General features: G+C 39.3%; 1 protein-coding gene across 1 annotated transcript; it reads left to right on the top strand.

The window, feature by feature from the left end:
- Positions 1–4,567: 4,567 nt before the first annotated feature.
- On the top strand, positions 4,568–17,101 carry LOC101468798 (pyridoxal kinase). Its single transcript, XM_004575458.3, has 11 exons — positions 4,568–4,828; positions 5,793–5,847; positions 12,437–12,541; positions 13,404–13,487; positions 13,567–13,601; positions 13,800–13,885; positions 14,047–14,092; positions 14,192–14,303; positions 14,671–14,807; positions 14,886–14,952; positions 15,191–17,101. The coding sequence occupies exons 1-11, from the start codon at positions 4,748–4,750 to the stop codon at positions 15,316–15,318; spliced, it is 936 nt and encodes a 311-aa protein (XP_004575515.1). The 5' UTR covers positions 4,568–4,747; the 3' UTR covers positions 15,319–17,101.
- The last annotated feature ends 2,001 nt before the right edge of the window (positions 17,102–19,102 follow it).

Below are 19,102 nucleotides of genomic sequence, written 5' to 3'. Positions count from 1 at the left end.
ATGCCAATCTTTACCACATTCCAGTGCTGCTCTGCTGGATTGTGATCTGGTGACTGTGGAGGCCATTTGAGCACAGCAAAACTCACTGTCATGTTCAAGAAACCAGCGTGAGCTTTCTCCTTCTGGATGGCAATGCTCAGTTGGTGATTCTGGGTGGAAAGTGTGCCAAAATATATATTAATTATTATTATTAATGTTAATAAAAACAACATGGTTGTTTCAGGTTGTTTACGCCGAGTTCCTACCTAACTATCTGAATGCTTTAGCAGAAATCAAGACTCATCAAATAAACAAACAACATGTTTCCAGTCTTATTTTGTCCAATTTTGTTGAAACCGTGTGAACTGTAGCTTCACTTTCCTGTTCTTATCAGACAGGAGTGTCACCCGGTGTGGTTTTCTGCTGCTGGAGCCCATCTGCTTCAAGGTTTGACCTGTTATAGTTTCAGAGATGAGTGATTATTCACGTTGCTGTTGCCTTCCTGTCAGCTCAAAGCAGTTTGTACATTCTCTCCTGATGTCTGGAATCAACAGGTATTCTCACACATTGGACTGGCGCTCACTGGATATTTTCTCTTCTTTTGGACCATTCTCTGTAACTTCTGGAGATGTTTGTGTTTGAAAATCCCTGCAGATCAACAGCTTCTGTTATAACCAGACCAGCTTGTCTGGCTCCAACAACGAGTCTGCATCCAAAGTCACGTGAATTGCCTTTTGTTCCTCATTCTGATGCTCGGTTGAGCTTCAGCAGGTCCACAATATGCACTGAGTTGCTGCCATGTAATTGGCTGATTAGATATTTAGGTAAAGTAGCCTTAGAATATATATAATAAGCTGAAATGTAACACTTACAAGAGGCATTTTTCTGCATCTAATAATAATATAATAATAATACTGAAGTATACCTTTATTATACTGATGTACCTTTATTTTCTAGAAGTCGTCATGCAAAACTTAGTTGTATGGAGAATTTTTGCAATGTAATATTTTTCCACTTCAAAGGCCAAACTTCCTCCACTGCTGTTTACACGACATGCAACTTCATGCCTTTCCCTCCAAACACAGGAACACCTTCATTAGCACACTGATACCACCCAGGTGTATCACTACATGCCACTGCAGGCCCTTTTTTCTTCTCACTAAAAGCTGCACACTAACCACTCATTAACTGCTGGACACCAACAAGGATTTTCAACCTCAAATTCAGGCGTTAAATCCTCATTTTATATCAGATGCTACAGATATGGGCTCGCCTGTTTTTCGCTGTAACAGTGAAAAACATTACCAGCTGTATCTTAAGTTTCTCTCTGCCGCTGCTCCGTGTGCGTTTTATTAACAATTTCCGCTCATCCACCTGGTTCTGCTATTCTCTGTTGGCTTCTGTGCTCCTCGTCCAGATGTCGGACGCTCCGTGCTCTGTGGTCTGTGCAGTCCACCCTTCAGCTGCCTCCTGATTTCACCCTCCTCACTGAGACTTCCATTCTCTCCTCCTCTGACATCTGCTGATTAATTTTTAATGGGGGAGTTTAAAAGACATTAAAAGCCTGACATGATTCAATATGGTCTTTGTGCCACTGCTTGCACGGAAGCATGCAATGCTTTCTTTGTGTGTTATCATCTCTTGGGGTCATAGCTGTGGGCGTACGTTGTTTGAACAGACATTAATAGGTAAAGACAGACCAAAAACCCAGGTATCCCTTTAAAAAGTGAGACTTGTTTGATTATATAAGGCCTGATTTCGGTGACTGAATCTTGTGTCTTTACCTCGTGTCATTACTCTTTTTTTCTGTCGTCACAGCTGTTTGTATCTTTTCTGATCCACATATTTGATTTGGCAAAGATTTTACGCTGCATACCGTTCTTTTTCTTTATCTGGGCTTGGGACCAGAACTAGGAAAACACTCACTCATGAGTCCCGCGTGGGTGTGTTGATAATATACTAAAGTAAAATACATAAACTTAAAGTCTCCTCTTTCAGTGTACTACATGCTTTACATCTTCTGTGATTTTTCAGGTAACATCTCCTGTTCATTCATTTAAATACCAAACAGAGCTCTGCTGATTTGGGCCCCCTGGTGGTAGCAAATATTCTCATCACTTCAGTTATATGGAATCTACTGTAGATCATAAGAGTAAATCAGTGGTAATAGAAGACATTATATCACAGCATTTAGCCATTGGTACTTTGCATTAGTTAATATATTTATTTGACCTTTGACCTTTAACTGCTAGTCTGATAGTCTGATTCTTTTTAGACAATCATTGTAGCCCACCGAGTAAATGAAGGGTGATAGGAGCATTTTTTGTGTTCGATTTCTTGGCATAAAGTTTAAAAAAAACATTACACAATACTGATGATGTTAACTACTGTCTGGTTAAGTGAAAGTTACATCATATTCTAGGGAGGAATGGCATATTGTTTGGCATCAGCAGTGACTGGAACAGAACATTTGATCACTGATGTAAGCACGTATATCATACTTTTTTTTTCATGCTCAAACTGAAGTGCTTTGTCGTTGAGAATTAAGATTGTGTGCTCATTCCTGAGAATCTTCATTACTCAAGGTTTTAATAATCAGTTCACAGTCTGTACACGATAACCCTGACCTTCCTCACCGTCACAATAACTCCCTCAGCTGTGGAAGTAGCTGATATTGTCATGGCACAGCTGCACATGTTTAAAGTACCCAGCTTTATTAGATGACTCATGTCATGGCCCAGAATGGAGGCTACATGATTACATTAGTTACAACTACATTGGAAAGTGAGCCAGTATGAAATATAGAAGCGCCAGGTTTGAGGTTATTGTGTCACCAGTCAAAACTGAGTCTCCAAAGCAGTATCTCACTCACAAATCCAGCTTGTCCTTGAACATTTTTGTCATTAATTTCGAATCTGCGCTTAGAAATCACTGATATAGAGTATAAAGAACACACTGAATACTTTCGGCTGCAAGATTGAGCTTTTTTATGGTTAGCAAAGCCTTGCACACAGATGATATTGTCTCATTTACTCAAACACAGTTTAGATAAATGGTACAGAATATTAAATGATAGAAATCTATCCATCCGTCCATCGCACGATTTGATATCATCGTGTTGGTGTTGTTTCTGGATCAGAAACACCAAACCTTAACCTTAGCTATTGCCCCAATTATGTGTTGGACATCACTCTATCCATTTTCTTCTGCTTGTCTGTGTCCAGGTTAGGAGGCTGCAATTTAACCAGAGATGCCCAGACTGCCCTCTCCCTGTCCACCTCCCCAATCTCCTTCGGGGTGAAACTGAGGTGTTTCCAAGCAGCTGAAGGATATAATCTCCCCAACATGTATGCCCCGGGGTCTCCTCTTGGTAGGACATGCCTGGAACACCTCACTTAGGAGGTGTTCCAAGAGGCTTAGCCCAATAATTGAATCTCATCAACTGGTTCTTTTGATGTGGAGGAGTAGCAGCTCTGTTCTTAATCCCTCCTGAGTAACCAAATTCCTCACGCTTTCTTTAAGGGAGAGGCCAGGTACGATTTAGAAGCTCATTTCTGCGGTTTGTGTCTCTGATCCCTCCGTTAGTACCCAGAGTTTAGCATCATAATCCTCCACCTGTCTGTTTGCTGTTTTGTGTTTTTCCCTTTGTCCAAAGTCTACATAGGGCTGGGCAGGTGAAGGTCTGCTTATAGGTGGAGTCCTTGTTTCCCACGCTTGGTCATCACACCTGCTGCTCATCAAGGCTCATTTTCACCCAGTATTTAAATCAGCTCTAACATCCACTCTCGTCCAGCTTGTCTTTTATGTCAGTGTGGTAATCAGGCCCTTAACTTCCTCATGTTCATTTAAGTGTTCCCGTTTCTACATTTCTCTGTTTTCCAGTGTTCCCCATCACACTGAGGGGTGGTTCCTTCTCCAGAATAACCCACCTGAGCTGGTCAAGCTGGTCTTCCCCTTCATCTGAGATCTCATCAACTCACCTGCCTGCCCATCCTCCTACAACTGTTCTTAGGATTCAATCAGACCAGTAGTCCCCCATTAAAAATCCTCCTCCGATTAACCAAGTTAGTTATTTTAACCATAAAAATAATAATTCAAAGTATGCTTAGTTTATCCATAATTATTCAAACCAAAACCTATTTTCAAATTATACATCCTACAATAATAATATAGTGAAATGACAGTGAAAACGATTCATTTTTCTCATATATGCCCCAATCAACCATATGTTGAACATATATGTTACATATGTTAAACAAGATTTTTCTGGGCTCTTTTTGTATTCTTGAAATTTTTGAACAAAATTTAAGTAGGCTTTCAATCATCAGTATATATTAATATAATTAATGTTCTCTGGAGATTGTGAAATAAATTTATTGTTTTTGCCTGTATGTGGCTGTTTCAGTTGTCTTAAAATATATCTATGTCTATGTCGATCGTTTATTTTGTGGAAAAGGTGTTTTCCTATCACATACAAAAAATAATCACTGATAAACTTCAGTCAACAACGGGAACCCCCTTTGTGTTTGCAACCCAGTTTCCCCACATTCCTGGTGAGTCTGTGAATGCTCCACTTAGGAGTCCTCCTAGCTGCCTGAAGAAAAAAAGCCGTAAATGTGACTCGGCAGCACAGCTGCTGTCCTTCAAAGCGGGACTTATTCCCCACATGCTAAGTTTCTGCTTGCTTCAGTCTGCCCTCGTCTTTAATACTGCTTTAGGGTAAAGTGAATCAGTCAGGTGTTTTTTTTTTAAACGCAGGTCGACTATAATGGAGTGTCGCGTGTTGTCCATTCAGAGTCACGTTGTCAGGGGATACGTTGGGAACAAGTCGGCAACATTCCCGCTGCAGGTAAGAAGAACCGGATCTAACGTTCAGGTGGTAGTTTCAAACAACCCTCTGTAGTCCAAAGAGAGAGAGACGGGGAGGGAAACAGCATCTAACTTGTAACGAAAACGTAGAAAATCTAGCACCGGTCCACAGCGACACTTCCTGATTTATGAGATTTTGTAACATTTTCTGAGAAACATCAAAGGCCCTTTTTCCATTTTCCACCCTAACCCTAATCCCACTAAACGACTGTAAACCTAAAAATACAACAACAAATGCTGTTTAATATTAGTTAAACTGGAGCTGAAATATTCCAGCATGATTCTCATTGTTACTAATATACCACTCATTGTCAGTGATTACATCACATTATAGCGTTCCCATTTTCATCTTTTTAAAAAAAATCTAATTTAACACGTTAGGGAAATGTATCTGATCTATATTGATATTTGAAAATAAATTAACTTTTGTTATTTAATAGAAATATGAATATATAGGAATTATTTGAAATCAAAGTCTTTCTTAACAAAACTGATAAGAAGAAACAGATAATCTCCTTCTTCACTTTCACTGGTTAATGTCTGTGTTTGCCCCTTACAATAGTGCATCCTTAAAAATGATCAGAATTCCCTGGTAACTTATTTAATTGTGGTTGCGTGACATCATCTTACATTATAATCCACTTTATTGTTCTTCTTATCAAACAAGTTTGATAACTGGAGTCAACAGTCCACAGAAGGAGCTATTTAGAAACTAAATTATGCAAAAGTTCTTGTCAAACATGCGATTTTGTGAAATGGAAAAAACTGTTGAAGCTGTCAGAAAGAGGGAGCTGAAACTTTGAAACTCTGAATGTTGACTTGTTCTCACAGTGGTTCACCTTCAGCGTGCTGTTCCCGCAGTGCAGTGTGATTCATTTAGACAGAGTGCAAGACGGAGCCCATTGTTCTCTGTTTTAACAGCTGCTTCATGTCTCTCTTCCCAGGTGCTGGGCTTTGAAGTGGACTCCATCAACTCGGTGCAGTTCTCCAATCACACAGGTTGGCTGAGTGATTTTAATGGAGCAGCAAAGTGCTTTTCATTCATTATCATAAAGTCGATTGACTCCTTTTTCTACTTGTGTAACAACTCAGCCTTTTTATGCTGGTTGGTTGGACCATTAACTTTTGTCACTGCTGCTATATTACATGGATCGGATATGGAAATCATTTATTGAAAGCTTTTGTAAGGGCGGAAAAACAATCGTCCGTTCTCATCCAGTTAGGTCTCTTGCATCCAGTTTGCCATAGTTGGTTAAAATATAACGGCTTAAGTTTAACAGAGTAGATGGATTTAAGTACATTTTAGGGGCATTTAAGGATACATGCAACTTTTTTTGGTTGGTCAAAAGATTAAAAGAAGACTTCTTTGCACGCATGCATTGGGACTATTTTGCTAGCTGTACAGGGGAGTTATCTCTGTCTGTATACTTTGGCTTGTTAGTATTGCTATATGCGACTCAGTGAAAGACAGTCACTGTGACCATCAGCCAGGTTTAGAGGGGGAGAACTAGAGAAGTTAATGTTTTTCTAGGAATCGCCTTCTTCAGCTCTCAGGTTACTCAGCTGTGAAAAAGCAGATAAATCCAAACTCTGAGCATATCCATGTGACGGCGCTGTGTGATTTGATGACTTTACCTGTATATTGTGTAAGGTTGGGGTAAAAATTGGCACAAGATTGTTGTGAGTATTCTGTTTGGAGATATTGTATTGGCACAGAGACACAAATATCAATATTTTATTAAATCTCTGGGAATACTACAAACAACAGGGCTCATCTCATGCACCACTATCCCTAGATAACATTTGGCGAGTAAACTTCCATTAAATCATCTCAACCGAAAAACCATCCAACGCACCTATCTTCGCAAAACTACCTCCTAATTCCAAACAAGTGAATGGCTCAGTCACACGAGTGAAAATAGAACAGCAACTTCCTTGCATCCAGTTTTAATTTCGTTCACCAGTAGTTTTAGCCAGCAAGCTTTTTTTTTCCTTACAAAAACAAGACTATGTATAAATGAAAACTAACGCACGAGGACAAAAGCACGTATTTTTTGGCTAAGTCCACACACAAATCTTTTTTTTTACACACACACAAATTCTTTTTACACATACAGATTCTGATTTAGAAGTAAAAAATATTTATTTTTTTGAGGAATTTGAGCCCATACTATTGGCACATATACAAGGACATCCACAATTTGATCTGTGCCCAACAAACAGCATTGCAAAGGGGGGGGGGGGTTCACCTACCGTATTTACCACACTAAATGGCGCACTTAAAATCCTTTAATTTTCTTCAAAAATTGACAGTGTGCCTTATAATCCAGTGCACCTTATGTATGAATTCTGGTTGTGCTTACTGATCTAGAACCGATTTTGTGGTACACGCTCAAAAATCTGTCAAAAAATGTTTTAGTACGACTTTGGTAAGCTATGAAGCCACACCGCTTGATGGATTGTCGGAGCATTACGGCTACCATAGTCAGGAGCCTCGTGGAGTAATCTGGGTCCAAAACTCTGTCAGCTTCAGGTCTCAAAGTCAAACGAATAATGCGGCATCACTGAGAATTAAAACTGTCTAAATTATTTCATCTTTAATAAAATGATCAGCATTGCTGCTTTACCAGGTGTAACAATTAAATTTAACATCTAGGCATTCATGAAAACAGAATTTATTAAATTCAACGGAGTTAGAAGTTAGCAGGAAGTTAGCTCGCTAGTTTCCACCTAAACATGATATACCATGTTCTGACTGAGAGATTTCTGGAAAAATTAAGACGTACAGCTCGGCTATCACTTCCAACTTAAATGAAGACAGAAAACTAAACAGCAGTGACATTTGTAGGGTTACTGAAATTGAACTAGCTGGTATATTATGATATGCAACGTGATCGCTAGCGACACAGCTATGTTAGCATAACATAAAGAGAAGAATGAGTTGAGTAAAGTTTGACTTATCTGACTGTTTTGTTTTGCTTTTTGCGCCTTTTGTATGGAAAAAAAGACCCATTCATCGACAGTGCGCCTTATAATCCGGTGCACCTTATGGTCCGAAAAATACGGTAACCTTCATGCTTCCTGTTCGTCATAAAGTGCAACAAAATGTCAACGCTTAGGAGGAAGAGAAGTGCTGACATGTGGTATTAGATTTAGGATACTGTAAGTTTATACTTTTTAGGTGACTTATAAACTAAACTGAAAGAATTTAGATAAATTACCAAACCTAATCGATGTTTTAGTCTAAACATTAACTAAAACAAAACCAAAATTTGCTGATAAAACGAACACTTCTTGCATCTGCAAAAGTAAAGTCTGTGTCTGCCCCTTGATTGTAATGAATTTATACATTATGTAACCGATTGTAACTTTGGGTGACTAAGTGGTTGCCCAGAGCTTGAGCTTGTTGCAAAGCCACATCCAATCACAAGGGAATTGCACAGGTTTCCTGATGGGAGGCAACTTTTCTGCAAACAGTTGAAGTCTGACTTGGAGTGACTGTAGTCACTCTCAGAGAGATTGTTGAAGGGCTGCAAATAATTGCTGTAACATTTGTAAATTCAGATAAATTGTCAGCATGTTGCCAGCAGTCTGAATAACTCTTTGTCAATGACCACAACTTTAGGGGACTCAATTCAACTGGCTGTCAACTATTTGTATTCTGGTTAAATTACTGTAGGACAGGAATTTTATGTCCACGCAGTAGTCCAGACAGTGGACACAGGGTATCGCTATACAAACTTTAAAGATGTTATATTTAGATGGCAGAAATAGATTTAGGATAGAAGGGAATTAAAGTACCTGCAGACTGTTTAGCATTATCTAGATGATCATTGTAAAGATGACCATATCGATGTTGATTATCATACAGATATCTCCAGTCCAGAGACCAAATGGACACTGTTCAATGCGCTAAAAGGATCCCCAAAGTAACAGCTAAGAGCTTAAAGGAATCACTGCGGCTGGTTAGCACAGCAGGCATTACAAAGGAGACACACAGCACTCTGAGTCCTGAATAGACGTCTGTGGGAGAATTTCACAAAGGCAAAGACGATGGTTGTTTCACTCCTCTCGCCAAAGAGGCTTGATTGACAGTCCTAACAGGGAACATGTTGGTGAATGCAGACTGTAGAGATTCACAGCAGTTTTAACGGCTGGCATATCTTTTACTTATTGTTTTTCTTGGATTACTGTATCCATCATGTAAATAAACATGGTGCTTCTCAGTCTAGTTCGCACTCAACAACAAGCCGTTTGTGAAGCTATAATGTTGTGCAACTTACAGTGTGCACAGGTGAAACTTTTCAACCTTATTTTGGGACAAAAACAGAAAACCTTTAAAATGTCTTCTGTCTCTCCCACTGTTCAGTTAGAGAGCAGGTTCAAAATAACTGCCCACAGGCCTTACTTCTACCAGGACTCTCCCAGAAAGCTAATCATTGTATTGGCTTAATATCTGGTAGCCCCAGTCTGTATCCCTTATATATTAAACCAGAAATATGTTCTGCTAATATCATTTGCAGTACTGTGGAAATGTCTTGAGGCACACTCTCTTTTCTTTATATTTTGCTTCGAAGGAGCCGGACTTTCTTGTCATTTTTTTGACAAATAGGTTTTGAGCAGCAGTTCTTTAAAGTTTCTTAAGAAGTTTTTAAAAGTTTTTCAAAGGGCACTGGCTGTTTTTCACTTATGTTCATTCCGTGTACCTGACCATTTTCAGACCGTTTTGTCTGTTCAGCCACTTAATAAACAGATAAAGAGATGAACATATTAATTCAATTATTTTTGTTTTTATTTAGCGCTAGTTCATATCAACAGTCTCATCAAGTCACTTTATATTGTAACACCAACAATCAGACAACCCCGTATGAGCAAGCACTTGGTGACAGTGGGAAGGAAAAACTCCTGTTCAACAGGAAAAGTATGTCCTTAAAAATCTGAGAACTTGCAGGTCTTGGAAAAACAAAAAAGCTGAACAGTATCTGAAAGCCATGGCCTTAAAAAATAAAAAAACACCCAGGAAAAAACCTGACACAGGACCCGAGAGATTCATCTGGACCTTCAGTTGATCCGTGTACTCTTCACCGAAGCCTCGTCAGAAATGGTCTCAATGGTCGCTGTCAAATTGCCAAATTACCCAATAACTAGACTGAAGATCAGTGGCAATGAGTCTTATGGTGTGATGAATGAAAATTCAGAACAAAAGCAAGTAAACCTCCAAAGAAGAGCTTTGAATGTCCTTCAAGACGCTTGGAAGACTATTCCTGAAGACTAGTTAAATTACAAGAAAGTTGCCTAAGAGCATTCAAACTGTGATTGACTGATTTTCAAGCTCGTTAGAATTGTACAGACTCTGTTTTTTGCCTTCTATATTGTATTTCCATGGATGTTTGCACATTTCAATACCCACATCTCATTTTCCTTACCCCTAATTTCTTTATATTTTGTATCTCGAGATACTGTCTAAAGATCAGGATGTATTGTTGTTCAAATAGTATCTGTGGAGTCTTCAAAGACTCCTCTAAGCAGCTGGATGAAATAAAAAATCAATTTGAAAAATATTTTTGATTGACAGATTATAATGGTTTTTACTTGTTTGACCCCAAAGCAAAAAATGTGAGCATTCCTGATGCTATGGTAGAAATCTCAGCAATGGAAAGTAAATGGACTGATTCTTATTGAGCACTTTTCTACCGGAGCACTCAAAGCACTTTATATGACATGGCTGACTCATACACTTAAGTATTTTTTGTGAAACACTGGCACTCTGGTGGATGCATCAGACCAACTTGGGGTTCGGTATCTTGCCCAAGGATACTTTGGCATGCAGACTGAAGCAGCCAATGATCAAACCTTTAACCCTCCAATTAGTGGATGACCCACTTTTCCTCCTGAGCCACAGGCATCCCAAGTCAATGTTTACTTGCTTGCAATCGCTACTGATCTTGGAGATTACTTCAAGCGAGTGATTCTTAAGCAACTGGTGTGGGTTTTTTTTTTTTTTTTTTTTTTTTTTTTCCCCAACCACTGTCTTTTCATTTACCTTTAAAAAAAAAAAAATCTATTTGTGAATACATGCATGTTCTCACAAGTATATTGTGCAATAGTCACACAATTAGACAGTGAAAATGTCATTAAGAAAAGAAATATGGCAGTTACACTAGTGGGCTCAAGGCTAGAGTTACTTTTTTTTTTTTTTTTTTAAAGTCAGCACTGCAGGACAAACACTTAGCTGTTAAGAAAGCAGCAAAACCTGTCACAATTTTTTGCTGCCTAAGATGCACTGAACCAGGAGTAGCCATAAAGTCACAAGCTGTGCAGACTTCAGCAGATTACAGTGAAAGCTATCACAAAGAAATGAAAATGCTGGAAAAGAGCAGGAAATGTGTGTTACTGGTGGAAGCCGATGCTCAGAGAGGTTATGCAAGTTAATTTTCAATTATGCATGAAGGGAAAACGATGAGGGATAAAGCAAGTTAAACAGGGCACATGTGACTCTCCACATGAATCATGTGGCTCAGGAGGAGACGGAAGACAGTTTGGACAGATATGATACATGAGCCTATGATGACAGTTGCATCCTATCACAACAAGCCAGAGTAGTTGCAAAACCTGTAACCTACATGACTTTTTTTTTTGTTTTTTTTGTTTTTTTGTTTGTGAAATTTCTCAAGGTTTCAGTTTACACCTCAGCATTAGTAAATTACCCCATACAGATATAACCTTTGCCCCACATTTAGTTTGTTGGCATTTCTCCCCCCTAATCAACACACCTGCTGAGATGATGGGATTATTAGTTGGGGTTCATGTGTTGAAGTATGCAAAGAATGCGCTTTTCTCTGCAGGAGCAGGAGGCCTACACAGAAATCACTTGAACCAATACAAATGGGAAGCTGATGAGTTTTGAACATTCGATCATACTTTGAATGTGACCCTTCATCTTATTTCCGGTATGTTTAAAGATTAAAATTCTGAAATGTTCCAGTTTCAGTGGAAGCGCCCCCAACCACAGCACAAACTGCTGCTTTGCTGTGAGCTTTCTGTTAAGTCCTCTCTGCAGGAGGCTAACTCGCTGGCTCGTGTTCAAGTTTGGGCTCTGTGTGAGCTCTTATATTTTTTCCTCTGGTATACAGGAGTGTTTGTGTGTCCATTTTGTGTGCAGTCATTTGTAGTCAGAACAGCTTTTAGGGTTTATTCTAGTTTAATAGTGAAAGAGGGACAAAGAAAGGCGAGCTGGCAGCCAGGATACAAGCTTTCCATTCAGTAGCTGCGGAGGCCCTGCTAAGTACAAAGGGGAGAGGGACCTCAGCAGAGGGAATTAGGTCGATGGAAAAACAGAGAAAGGATGGCAATGTCTGCTAAGTTGATTTATGCACAGTAGGGCTAATGCAATATATGAGCCCTTCTATTAGGTTAAGTAGTGCAAATGTGTGTCCTCCTTCCTCATTTATCCTCAAAAGGTCTAAAATCATGGTTTTAGACTTTAACACAAAACATCCTTGAAATAAGAGAGTTAACCAAATCAGATCAGATTTAGCAATGGAAAAATTTCATCAGTTTTATTTATTTATTTTTTATCTCTGCCCAGGCTACGGCCACTGGAAGGGGCAAGTACTGACAGCAGAAGAACTGAATGTGCTCTATGAGGGTATTAAGCTCAACAATGTGAACCATTATGACTACATCCTCACAGGTGAGTTTAAGGAGTGTCTCCTTTCAGTATTATTTTATTAGTATAAGTTTAATGTGGGCGGCATTGATCTGATAAGGCTGGGTGGGACATTACGTTACAACACACCTGATGGAGGTAGGCTTTATCACTGAGGGGTCAGAGAGGGTGCTGTACCAGGAGCCTCCTTGTGATTGCTTTGGTTGCTAGAAGATTGCCATGGTCACCCACTGTTTGCATGGAAAAATGCTGTCTTGTCTGCAAATACTTCCCATTTGCATTCAGTCATAGCGAAAACTACAGACGTCCAAGCAAGCTATTAGCAACTACAGCAGTCTACTAGCGATCAAAGCACCTTTTTGGTGCAACAGCATATACCTTTTTGTGACCAATTTTGCACTAGCAACCTCCAGCAATCACTTGCCAACCCGGATGCGAGTTTTCTCTAGTGCCTGGCAGTCACCAGAAAGAGGTAGATTCTGCTGAGGTGAATATCAGAAAAAATTTGGATTCACTTTCACATTTTGCTGCACTTGTATTTAATTTTGTCATCAGGATTAACAAAGCTTCAGAAAATTTGATTTTTTTTTTCTATTCTCCAGGTGATGCACTTGCTTCATAAAATGGTTCCAGAGACTGCGGTCCTCATTAGTACAGACTTGGTCTTTGGCCTTCATTACTGGAACTTTAGATCAGCTTACAGTTCAGTTACACAGCAGGTGTCACCAACAACACATTTTTACCTTATGACCAGTGGTTGTTGTCTGTGTGACCGAGGTCCAAAAATCTCATACCAAACTTTAGGAAGCTCAGAAACTAGAAATTGTGTGTGTGTGTGTGTGTGGCAATGCTGCAGTTCAGGTTAACCCAAAATTTCTTCCCAAAGGATACAGCAGGGACATCTCCTTCCTGGTGACAGTGGTTGATATTATTAAGGAGCTGAAGAAGGCCAATCCCAGCTTGGTGTACGGTGAGTGTCAGATTGGATTTTCCATTTTAAAAAGTGAACTTTTTTTTTAAGCCTCATTTTTAAAATTTCTTCTTTCCAGTTTGTGATCCTGTTATGGGAGACCAGGGTGCTATGGTAAGCAGTTATCCACACACATCCAGCTGCTGACAGTTTAATGAACAGTGTCATGTTCTTTTTGTGCTCTTCAGCGCACTCTTGAATTACAGTGTAGGATTTGTTTAGTCATTTTGGACTGTATAACAATTTCCATTTGTTACTTGTAGACAGGTTGGGAAATCAGATTTATGTATTTTGTTGTTGTTGCTTGCTCAGTATGTTCCAGAGAACCTGCTGCCAGTCTACAAGAACAAAGTAGTGCCTTTGGCTGACATCCTGACTCCCAACCAGTTTGAAGCAGAGTGAGTGCATTTTAAACAGTTTTTACATCGAAGAATAAAAGAATAATGATCTTTTTTTATTTTTTTTATTTTTACAGAAGCTTAAAAATACGCTGTAAAAACTAATTAAAAGATGCAAAATGGCAAGCATTGTTGCTTTTTTGTGACATTATTTTTCATAGGCTCTTAACTGGGAGGAAAATTAACACTGAGGAAGATGCTATTGAGGTGAATATCAGAAATATTTTGTTTGGCTGTGTTTAGATTTAATTTGTGGCATCACGAATGACAAAGTTTGAGAAAATGGGATTTTTATCTGTTCTGCAGGTGATGGACCTGCTTCATAAAATGGGTCCAGAGACCGTGGTCCTCACTAGTACAGACCTTCCATCAAAACAAGGGGACCAGTTCCTGGTGGCTCTTGGAAGCCAAAAAATAAGTAAAGTATCAGGCTGACTTTGTCAAAATGGCTATAAATAATAATAATAATAATAATAATAATGGATACTTTATTGATCCCCATGGGGAAATTACTTGTTTTTCTCTGCATTTGACCCATTCACTCTGTGAAGCAGTGGGCAGCCCACTAAGCAGGCGCCCGGGGAGCAGTGTGTAGGGACGGTACCTTGCTCAGGGGTACCTCAGGGTAGCCGTTAAGTGGATTCGAACCGCCGACCTTCCGATCATGGGGCGATACTTTACCTACTGAGCTATCCCTGCCCCTGTGGGGATGCAGTCCTCGTGTAGGATCAACAGAGTAACCTATAAAATTAGGATAACAGCTCCGTTTGTCCTCGTCACTGCAGAGAAACCAGATGGGACCAACACAGATCAGAAAATCTGCATGGATATCCCCAAAGTCGATGCTGTATTTGTGGGAACAGGAGACCTTTTTGCTGCCCTGATGTTAGCCTGGACTCATCAACACCCCAAGGACCTGAAGGTCAGCAACACATAAGTGTTTTCAGTCAAATGCAGATAATATATGAATCATAGCTAAACTAATCTTCCTTTTTAACAGACTGCCTGTGAGAAGACTGTTTCTGTCATGCACCATGTCATTAAGAGGACCATTACTTATGCCAATGGTAGGGTTTGTGCGTGTATCCAGTGACTTCAGTTTGTCATCAGGTTTTTTTACTTTGTCTTCAAGTTGTTTACTGGGGCACTTTTTGCTTCTGTTGTTTATATTTAGTAAAAGCTTTTTATATTTTGAAACAAATAGCTTTGTGACTGTGTATAACCTATCCTTTGAGTTCTTGTTTGTTTAGTTCACCACAGGGCAAAAACCTGTTTGTTTCCCTTAAATGTCTCCCTCTTTTTCAGAAATGGCTGGCCCCGGGAAAAGGCCTACCCCTGCACAACTGGAGCTGAGGATGGTTCAGAGCAAAGCAGACATCGAGAATCCTGCCATTGTAGTGGAAGCCAAGGTTTTACAAAAGTCTTCACAGTGAAGACTGTAATGTTCTCTGTGAACTTTTCACTTTAAGCTGGTAGAAATCTGGGCAGTCCGCCAGACAAACATAGGATTTTCACATCAAAGACTGTCACGTGTCTCTGCCTTACAGAATCACTGGGGGGGGGGGGCGTTACTACTGTTTTTAATTTTTTCGTGAGTGGTCAGCAGGATTTCTGTTTGTTCTGCTCACAGACACTGAAATAACTGCCATAAGTGTCTGTTCTGTGGCTAGCAAAGGCAACATCTGCCCTTGATTCAGAACAAAAACAACACATCAGGCAGTTTTGAACCCTTTCCAGACACGGGATGCGAAACATTACTGGCTTCATCAGCCTCTCGGCTGATTGCATTGTGGCATTCTGGCATGGGTTAATTTTAAGTTAATGTCACTAACAATTGAATTCAGACATACTCGGGACTGTGACAAACACAGCTACGCTACAAACACGATATTTGTGGGTCTGGTGAGAAGGCTTCACGCTGCCCCTCTTAGACATGAAAGAGATCTCTCTTCTGGCATAGCAAAAATGCATCATGTGGAAATGTTTTAATCTCATAACAAATTTAAAATGGTTGATTAAAATGGCTGCTTTTTATGTCATCCTCTGGTGAGTTGAGAGACCCACTGAGATGCACGAGAGGCATGCACAGTTCTGGTCTAACAAACCTGTCCATTAATGTGACTGCAAACCTTCATAACTATGCCAAGTTCAAAGCGATTTGTAAAGGTAACTGCTGCAAAGCACTCTGTATTGTACCGATTAGACCCTCAGAATTATACAGAGAAACCCAATGACTTTCTTTGATCAACTGGCAATATTGAGGAGAAAAAGTCTGTTTTAATAGCTTTGCCCTCACCCCAAATTTCTTCATATAAGTAAAAAGTGCAACAAGTGACAACAACCAATATTAAAATAGGCAAAATGCAGGAAGCTATAGAAATGGAATCGATAATGGGATACAGATTTGTGTTTAGCCATGAAGCGATTGCAGCAGATTAATCGAAAGACGTGCATGTCTGAAAGGGGCTCGTGTTTATATTAAAGAATCATTTGTGAAAATAATTTATTAAGCTGAACAGAAAACGCACAAAACCAGCGTTACATGCATGGCCATTCGTCTTCTTGTTTTGAGACTAGAACATCAGTAGACTCTGTGATAACATTAAAACACGCTGGGTTAATCCACTATAAAATTATTTTTAACTGTTAAGAATGCATGCAATGTGCTTAAAATGCACTTCATTTCAAGACAAGTGTTGCCACCTTATAGATCGAGTGGATAAGTGCTGAAATGTGTTTCAGTAGGTTGTAGTCTTGTTCTCATTTTATTCCAACTCTATTTTAGAAAACTTGCAACTTTAACGATAATCGTAATAGCTGATGTCAAAAATGTTCTTTTAATCAATTTTCCTAAAAATGACGTTTTGACGTCCTTTTTTTTAATTACGCAATGCTTTCTTGCAGGTGTGTAACATGGTAGATTCATGTCTTAAGCATCTCAAATTGAGGTATTTGCACAGATGATCTTTAATATATTTACTAATGGTCACTGTTTTCTTTTATGACTGTTGTCATATCTCTAGAGGAGCGTCTATGAGAGACCACGTTATACTGTAGCCTTAACAAGGTTAGGAAAGCAAAACAGTGGTTGTGAATGTTTTTGTGTGCTTATATCTGATTCTCGCACATAATGTTAGAAAGTCAAGTGCCAAACCTTGAGCTGCTGCTCTGTTATAGAGCAATACATAAACAATTAAAATAATAATAATATTTTTATTGAAATTGTCATTTCATTTGTGTTAATTTATTTTTTTGTCTGTTGGGTTTCAAGATAAGTGTTCTAAGAGAACTGAGATCTGGTTACTGTAAAGTGAGCTCCCTGTCGTGTTCAAGAAACCAGTTTGAAATGATTTGATTTGTAACATGCAGCCAGAAGATGGTCACAAAGGACTGGACATGCTCAGCAACAACACTCAGGTAGGCTGTGGTGTTTGAACGATGCTGAAGTACTCCACCACCCTCAGACTAAGCAGGTGATAGAAGCCAGGATCTGTGTTTTCATCTTGTTTTTGACAAATTTTGACCATCTGAATGTTGAAAATCAAGACTTGTCATAACAGGCAACTTTTTTTCTAGTCTTGTCCAGTTTTAATGAGCCTGTGTGAACTGGCTGACAGGAGAGGTGTGGTCTTCTGCTGCTGTAGCCCTTCTGCTTTAAAGTTGGACATGTTCTACATTCATACCTTTGTTGTAGTGAGTAGTTATTTGACTTACTGTTGTCTTCCTATCAGCTCGAAGCAGTCAAAGCATTATATTATAGCTCAGGGAACAACCACTCATTTTTCAGACCATTCTGTGAACTCTGGAGATGGTTGTTTCGGTAAATCTCAGCAGATCAGTATATTCTGAAATCCTTAGACCAGCCCATCCGGAACCAACAACTGTGCTATGCTCAAAATCACTTAAAACCCTTTCGTCCCCCTTCTGATGCCGAGTCTGAACTTCAGCAGGTCGTCTTGATCATTTTAACATGGCTAAATGCATTAAGCAGGTGCCATTTGAATGGCTGATTTCTTATTAATGTTAATGACCAATTAAACAGACGTACCTGATGAAGTGGCCAGTGAGTGTAGTTTTTCTCTGTTAAGTCTAAGTAAAGGAGGACACTGGAGCCATTGTGGAGAGGTAATTGCTCACCAGCTTAAATCAGGTACCACAGTTGAACTGGATCTTATCCATGTGCTTCAATGAGAACACATTTTAATATGAAAAGAAATAAGGGAATATGAAAGGAAGAACAAAGACAAAGATGTCAGCACGTCTTGGCAGGTGCTTACTATATTGTGTGATTAGGGCTGGGTGACAGGGCTGTATTTTGTCACTAATCCACAGTATGAATAGCCAGCATTAGCCCAGATAACCAGACAGGCCAACATGTCTGTAACCTGATCACAGCAACAAAGAAAAGGAGTTCTTATTCGGGGCCAGTATACACTAGAGAAATGAGAAAGTACAGACTAAAGCTGGCTAAAACAAGCTGTGATAACCATTTTTGGGAAGCTGGCATAAATGCAACAGAAGGCAGCTTGTAGATGAATTTGATTCATTTTATCAATGCAACAAGGACTCTGGTGCATGTGTTTATTAAGCTTGTCCTGACAAAGACCCCACAGTTAAAACTAATGCTGAAGCTATGACTGTAAAATACTTAACAGCTATGAGCACACTTACACTGAAATTAATCTGAAAAATTAAAAATAAGAAAATAATATTCCAGATATGACTGAGACAGAAGGTTTAGATTCCCACAGAAGTGCGGAGTAGCTGCAGGTATGGGTATGCACCAGCAGAGGGCTAAAGAGGCTTAAAGTTAATCGAGCATGCACACTTGCTGAGGAAATGAAAAAAACCAGTGACATGACACTGCAAAGCGGGAATCTGTACGTGAATAAAATGCTTCATGTAGTATTTTGAATGCAAGGCCAAGAAAATGGTAGAATTTTAGATAAAAGGTGTAGAAAAGCTAGATATGGGACAAAATTGTAAAGTCGACTAAGATGTACTGAGAGTATAGGGCTGATATGTAATAATGTAGGCAGTTAGTAATAGTAGTCATGTTAAAAAAAAAAACCCCAACTAGTTTAAAAACAGTGACTTTCTTTTATTTTGATGTTACATTATGATATCATTTTTTTTAAACTGAAGATTCAGGTTTTCTTCCCGAAACAGAAAATTTAAGGGGGTAAAACCTAAATTTGATTGGCCAAGAAATCGCTG

This window comes from Maylandia zebra, linkage group LG16, assembly GCF_041146795.1.
Source record: "Maylandia zebra isolate NMK-2024a linkage group LG16, Mzebra_GT3a, whole genome shotgun sequence".
Lineage (NCBI taxonomy): Eukaryota > Metazoa > Chordata > Actinopteri > Cichliformes > Cichlidae > Maylandia > Maylandia zebra.
This window is presented reverse-complemented; position numbering and strand designations above follow the sequence as displayed.

Excerpts from the sequence above, each read along its gene's own strand:
- LOC101468798 (XM_004575458.3), top strand. The coding sequence starts at position 4,748 with ATGGAGTGTCGCGTGTTGTCCATTCAGAGTCACGTTGTCAGGGGATAC. Across the intron at positions 12,542-13,403 it reads TTATGACTACATCCTCACAG|GATACAGCAGGGACATCTCC; the intron begins GTGAGTTTAAGG and ends TTCTTCCCAAAG. Across the intron at positions 13,602-13,799 it reads TGGGAGACCAGGGTGCTATG|TATGTTCCAGAGAACCTGCT; the intron begins GTAAGCAGTTAT and ends TTGCTTGCTCAG.